Source organism: Chenopodium album, chromosome 9 (genome assembly GCF_948465745.1).
Source record: "Chenopodium album chromosome 9, dcCheAlbu1.1, whole genome shotgun sequence".
In the NCBI taxonomy this organism is placed as follows: domain Eukaryota; kingdom Viridiplantae; phylum Streptophyta; class Magnoliopsida; order Caryophyllales; family Amaranthaceae; genus Chenopodium; species Chenopodium album.
Window position 1 is genome coordinate 15993249 of NC_137842.1, and position 6752 is coordinate 16000000.

Genomic DNA, 6752 nt, shown 5'->3' on the forward strand with positions numbered 1-6752 from the left:
CCTCACAAAAGAAATATGAACTAGATGAAACCGATCTCAACCTAAGCTCTTGATACCATGACAAAATAAATTCAAGAATTCTTCTCTGTATATTCTATATGGTATGCACGGCCATATACATGTATTTATCTTAGGTAAACTTGGTGGGCAAGGCCAAGATAACCTACAATATTCTACCATATCTTTCACAATATACAAACTTATCATAAATAACAAAATATATTCACCAAATATCCTATAATATCTCAATAGTGTTCCATGTAATGCCCCACATTGTATCTTTTCTAATTTTTTATTTAATGATGAAAATTTGATGTCTGGTTAATGCGTAAACAAAAAAAATGATAAAAATTTGTCAATGAAAAAATAACTTATACGGAGTACTAATATGATTTCTACCATAAATTGATCATTTTAGATCATTTGAAGGAGGATGACATTGATGCTGAAGATGGAAATGTTTGAGAAAACTAGTAGTCTGGAAGGGGATATCTCTTATGTGTGAATGTCCTGTTCAAATTGAAAGATTTTTGGAATTATGTTGTAATATGTGCCATTAGCGGTGATCCTCATATGCGTGAGGTTAGTATTAAGGTGAAGGAGCTAGCTATTAGTCTGTATGACTGTATTTGAATATTGCAACTAAAGTAGTTAAGCTCAATAAGATCAATGATGCCATTACTTCTTGCTCTCTGGTTTTTTTAGTCTAATAAGAGAATGTGAAAACCTTGTTTAGAAGTCTTTAGGAAGTCGATTATTATTGATAATATTAATCGTTTAAACAATGTAACAATCCTATTAACAATTAATTAGCATTCATAGATGCATTACTTTGTTAAATGGTAATTGTGTAATTATCAGATGTTCCAAAGAGTATTATCACAATAACGTAAATCTAGTAAAATCATTTTATTTGTTCATGTAATGACAAAAAACTTTTAAACCCTGAACATAATTGAAGTTCGAGATTAATGCTTAACCTTTCACCTGTTAGTTTTATAAACTCAAGGTTTTGTTTAGCAGCAGGATTTATGTTAAGCTGCAATTTTCATGTGTTCAGAGTTTGATAAATTAATTAAAGTTCCTATATTTCGTATTAAAAAACATAATTGAATTTCAAGACGATAAGAGAAGTAGCTCACTTCCCCCGAAATATGAGACTTTATAAAAGCCCAACCAAAGGAGATAGAACCATCGTTTGAAGTCATTATATGATAAAACTAGGTGCAAGAGTTAAACAAATACAAGTACAAAAGAAGTTGATATTACTAACCATTCAACTTCGCTATAACTAATGGCAATCAAAGATAAACAAAGAACAATTACAAAACATATAAACGGAAATTACAGAACTTTCGTAAGATACAGACTAAATATATTTGGTATGGAAATAAGATAATCAAAGTTTACAGAGCCATCATATGAAAGAATATTGGCACATTGCCAAAGTTGCCAACCTCCTTTTTCGACAAGTTCTTGCTGCACATATTAGCAAGAAAAGCAATCCGAAAACAAATGCATGAAGACATGATCAACAAAGGAGGTTAATATAGCCGGCATATTTAAACCAGCTAAGGGCAAAGTAGTGCCTTAATTTAACTGAAAATGTCAAGTACTACAGCAAAACCGAAGCAGCAGTTCAGGCATTCTATCACCCAAATGAAAACAGCCCTATACAAGGTGTCCAGAAAATAAGGCAAGGATGGCAAAAATGCATCCTAAGCATTCGGCTAGGACAATCCCTGTCGTAAACAAGGAAACCTACGCGTGCATACCACTACTGTTTTGAGCTACCATTTATACAAAACGGGCAATTAAAACATACCAAAGTGTTACCAAAGCGTCAAATCACTTCAACAAACCAAAGTGTGCAAAAGCTAAAACCCCGTTACTGCTAGTTGAAAATCACTTCTCCAGAAGTCATCCTAAATATTTACATGGATAAAACACGAACTGGCATCTTCTCAGCAAAAGAACATAGAGCTTGCGACACCTTCTTGAAGCCTGGGGAGCTGAGGAACAGGAACAGATCCAGCCGAAGTCACACCACCATGGCTTGAAGAAGTCTCTGAGGTGTCCTCAAACTTCATCCACTGTGACATCTGAGTGGCAGCCAAATGGGCATAGCAAACTGGGGCAACTGCAGACAAATAAAAGGGCCAAAGTCTGTCATTAGATACCAAGTATACTGTATACACAAGCCGCACAACACAAACACGAAAAGCAATTGTTACTTACCAACAGATATAGCAGTGGTACTCCTTTGATACCTATACAACACCCCAAATCAGTCATTAGTTGAGAGTGAACAAGGTCCTATAAGAAGACAGAACTGAAACAAGTTTTAAGGTTAAAATGAACTTACACATAGGAAAGCGAGTGAACAAGGTCCTGCAAATCATCAGGAGAGAAACCCACCTCATCCAAAAGGACGTGGTAGTGAGTAGGCCTGGTTGTACCCTAGAAAACAATCAGACTCTAGATGTCAGAACATAATACAAAAGCACCTAATGATAACGACTCTGCTAAGAGCAGAGTATAACTTGACAGAAGCAGAATAATGAAACACAAGCCATTAGTGGTAGGATAGAAGGGGTCTGTATTCCAGCAATCCACCCAAAAAAAAATCAAAAGGAAAAAGACGTGCAACAAGGAAATACTTTGATAGAATTACTAGAAAACAAGACAACAAGGACATCCCAATATGAGAGCTATAAAAAGCCATGGCTGCAGGATGCTTACAATCATTCCAGCATGGGCACAGAGGTAGAAGTCATAGGTCCTTGGATGGCAGACACTGTTGTCTATTATAGTACCTGCACAAGACAAAAGAAGACTAACATTACAACTCCGATCACTCAACATACAATACTTTTCTACAAGCATATATTACCTGGAGGGACGTTCTCAGGAGCATTAGGCTGGAAAAACTTGGTATGGTGATTCTTCTGAGCCACAATCACCACAAACTTCGGGTTCCACTTCTCATCCAGGAATTTGCAAGCCTACAAAGAGTTTGGAGTATGTTAATAAAAATTAGAAAATTATCAAAGGATGAACACAGTAAGATAGCTTTTTGGTCATTGACAAACCTCAATGATTTTGTCCAGCTCAATGTTCAAGACTTGATTGAACTGGGACTCACTAACTCCATCCCTGAGAGATAGAGCAAAAGAAGAAACCTTAGGAACGAACATTGGCATAGAACTAAACAAACAAGAGAAAAAAAAACAAAAAAAAAACAGAGATTTTTAACAACTAGTCAGGCAGAAGCTCGTACCTGAATATTATGATATGTTCAGGCTTTCTTTTCCCAGAACTGACGTAGAAATCAAGCAGAGCCTCCCTGACAAAATATATTGACCCATCTTAGAACTGCTTAAGCTTAAGACAGCACTTACACAGGTAACACCTTCCTCAAACATACCTCATGATACCTTCATCCTCAGTGTCAGACACAGGTTTGAACAAATTGTCTATCATTTCCACTTTAGGAGACTGTGTCCTCACTGATGCCCTGTATCGCGAAATCAGGGGCCATTCCCTGGAGCTAACAACCTAAAGAGCACAAGAATAAACATAAGCTAATATCGAGAGCAAATTTTCCTTGTCAATTTTTTGGAAAGGACGAGGGAGGAGCGAGGGTAGAAAGTTACAGCGGCAATGGATGGAACATCAGAATGCCCTGGTGATCCATGAGATACATCCATCCCAAGAATTATTGTGGGCACTTTGGAAATCAGAGGTATAGAAGGAGTATGCTCAACAGCCAGCATGGAATTCAACCCACCAAGCTGCATAAAAAATAGACAAATATGATAAGTCACCCACATTTAAACCAAGACAGATTATAGAACTGTCATGTACTTCACACTTTCCGCCAAGAATGTTGCACATAAAACCTCACCTTTGCATTTATCTTTAAAAGCAAATTTGTAAGATACTGATCATTAACCCTGGTAGGAGCCATACACTGTGTAACTATACCAAAATCAGCCAAACACTTTTTCTTCCAGGGACCTAAAAGTTCATTATAATTATATAAAGATAATCAGTATTATATAAAGATAAATTTAAGAAGGAAAAAAAAACAATTATAGCACATCAATTCAACTATAACAAAATGTTACCATAAACTTCGCAATTCTTCCTCTCGGGAAGAAGGCATAAAAGGAATTTCGGTGCCCCAGGGAGCTTGGATTGTACGTCTTCAAACATTTTCTCAACCCTTACGAGTGGAGGTGCACGTCTGTTAGATGGATTCTCCTCAAAGACATCAAACGGAGCCTCAAAGCCCTAGAAATCATGCACCAGCAATTACAAATAGATCAAACAACAATGAGCACAAAAGACCATTCCTTCTATCAACTTAAATGAAATTTGGTTGATACTACTTACAATGCCTTTCATGTTCGCACACTTCTCTAAATCCCTGACAAGGCCCCTAGTATCACATCGGGCAGAGAAGTTGACCACTGCCCAGCGCTCTATCTTTGATGGTTGTACAAGTTGCTGTAGAAAAACAAGATAAGTAAAAAGCAGAACTACAAAACAAACTTAAGTTGTCAGGAAAACAAATCACACCTTGTTGTTGAAATTCCAGCGCCCATTACGGGGGAAAAAATCCTCCCCTTTTCCACATTTAAGCTGAAACCATGCCATAATAAAAATTGTGAGAAATCCATCTATGGTCAGACGTTAATTCATGAATTCATAGAGCACAGATGGTAAAATATGCAATTAGAAGTCACCTTTGGAGCTGGAAGAACACGCCCATTGATTTGAGTAAACGCACTACTGATTGTGACTCCACACTCACGAAGCATAGGTTCAGCATCGTAATTACTGACCTTCAGAGCCTACATCAATATAAAATTATTAACATATACAATAATGATCAGAGCCAATCAAAACACCCAAGTGACATGCATCACTTATGAATAATGGGAACCTACATGAGAAAGCACACTCATTCTCTCCTGGGGCTTTTGCCTAGACTTTTCAACCAATGACGCCCGCTGAAGACCAGATAAAGATTTTGTGTACCGCTGAAGTGACACCAAAGAACAGAGCTGCAAAACATAAACACACAAAGGAAAAATATTAGACTTAAAGAGAGCATTTAACATGTCGCAATGCAGAAACAAACAAGTAACTTCAAACTAAGGTTCACCTCCAATGGGAAGAAAGTTGGTCGCTTAGGCTTCCCAACATTGATGCATGGCAAGTCAGCAGAGTAACGCAACTCAATTTTGCGATTGTTAACGAAGTAGTCATACACTGTAACTTCTAGCGCCTCACCTTCACCATTTTCATTACCTCGTTGCTTCAAGGAGAAGCTACATTGCACGCACAAAGCAAAAGACTCCATTATGTTGCCAGATAAAATACAATGAAAAATAAACAACTAACTTCTAGAAAAGAAGACATACGTCTGCTCTCTGCATGGCTTTTCACTCAAACCAGTAATTTTGAATTCTTGGTTGGACGTGGTTGTTTTGATCCTCAAATTCTTAAGCATTCTTTTTGCCTGTAGCATTGCATATTCAAATGTCATTAAGTAAAACATTAAAGCTAACATTTTAACAAACTGTTTGCAGCATAGAAAAGGTTGATACCTTATTCCAGTCAATGGAATAGGGATCTCTAACATTCTGATTAGCAATCAAAAAATCAACCACTGGCCCTGGCTGAACAATCATAGTAGTTGACACATCTGAACAACAAATGCTGAATTAGTCATAAAATAATATAAATCATATAGACACCGCTAAGGATTAAATCAAATTACTTACCGATGTTTAGGGACAAGCCAGACTGGGTACCACGGAAGCTAGAATGAAACCCTCGGCAGCCCAAAACACCACCTCCGACATCTGCAAAGTTCTTAGGATCATTATGAAAGAACGACTGCCTAACGAGCAAACAGCCCCTGCAAAAACAGAACACAATATTTATTAATGCCCTTAAGAAAACAATAGATGGAGCACATGAATCAATTGGATAGATCCTTACTGTTTAGCAGCATGCTGCCTCAAAATAATATCAAGAACCCTAAGGGCTTCCATGCTGTTTTCATTTTCTTGACCACGTATGACATTTGATATAGCCTGCATAGGGATCTTAGCAGCGAAACTTAGTTCAACTTTGAATGTTTTTGACTGGAATGGGCGTCGTACTCTTTTCCTGTCACTCTCATTGGGACTTCCACGACCTTCAGGACTTGCATTTCCATTATTCCTATAAAAAAAATAATAAATAAATAAAAAGATCACAGGTATAAATATTGAGATTACCTTGAAAATAGCTGTCACCATAAACTAGAAGCCCTATAACAGAAACAAGATACAACAATTAATCACCCTTTACCTAGCAGATGTGACATCTTCTAGAACAACAGTGAACTCCAACTTTTTTCCAGGGAGTGCCCCAACAGTGAACAGACTCTTTTCACCATCATAGGCGAAATGTTTGCCAGCCAACTCAGTATCATATGTTTCTTGCACTCTGTCGAGCACTTTTCTTCCTACGCCTTTCCCCTCTACAGGGCGCCCATCCTCATACATGAGATTGACCTGTATAGTTATTTAGAAGTGTTAGCATTTAATAGATTCAAATATTACTCTTGTAATAGTAAAGAGGAGACAAACATACACTGTAGTGAAAGAAATGGCCATCCACATTAGTTATGTTCACTTTAAAGTGATTACTGAGCAGCTGAATCTTTTGACCTTTGGTCCCACTGCCACGTC

The 6752-nt window shown here is 37.3% G+C and overlaps 1 protein-coding gene across 1 annotated transcript in view; it reads right to left on the reverse strand.

Moving 5' to 3' along the window:
- Positions 1-1544: 1544 nt before the first annotated feature.
- LOC145558433 (protein argonaute 4B-like) overlaps positions 1545-6752 on the reverse strand; it is a 7142-nt gene continuing 1934 nt past the window's right edge. The window contains exons 3-24 of the mRNA XM_081619679.1: positions 6655-6752; positions 6370-6575; positions 6016-6240; positions 5796-5932; positions 5619-5716; positions 5433-5530; positions 5174-5339; positions 4956-5072; positions 4752-4859; positions 4585-4647; positions 4399-4512; positions 4131-4296; positions 3908-4020; positions 3657-3794; positions 3428-3558; positions 3281-3346; positions 3093-3156; positions 2894-3005; positions 2743-2816; positions 2366-2460; positions 2239-2270; positions 1545-2140 (exon numbers count right to left, since the gene is read on the reverse strand). The exon at positions 6655-6752 is cut by the window's right edge and continues 162 nt beyond it. Of these exons, the coding sequence (XP_081475805.1) occupies positions 1965-2140; positions 2239-2270; positions 2366-2460; positions 2743-2816; positions 2894-3005; positions 3093-3156; positions 3281-3346; positions 3428-3558; positions 3657-3794; positions 3908-4020; positions 4131-4296; positions 4399-4512; positions 4585-4647; positions 4752-4859; positions 4956-5072; positions 5174-5339; positions 5433-5530; positions 5619-5716; positions 5796-5932; positions 6016-6240; positions 6370-6575; positions 6655-6752 (2597 nt within the window). The 3' untranslated portion in view covers positions 1545-1964. The remainder of the gene's footprint in view (positions 2141-2238; positions 2271-2365; positions 2461-2742; positions 2817-2893; positions 3006-3092; positions 3157-3280; positions 3347-3427; positions 3559-3656; positions 3795-3907; positions 4021-4130; positions 4297-4398; positions 4513-4584; positions 4648-4751; positions 4860-4955; positions 5073-5173; positions 5340-5432; positions 5531-5618; positions 5717-5795; positions 5933-6015; positions 6241-6369; positions 6576-6654) is intronic.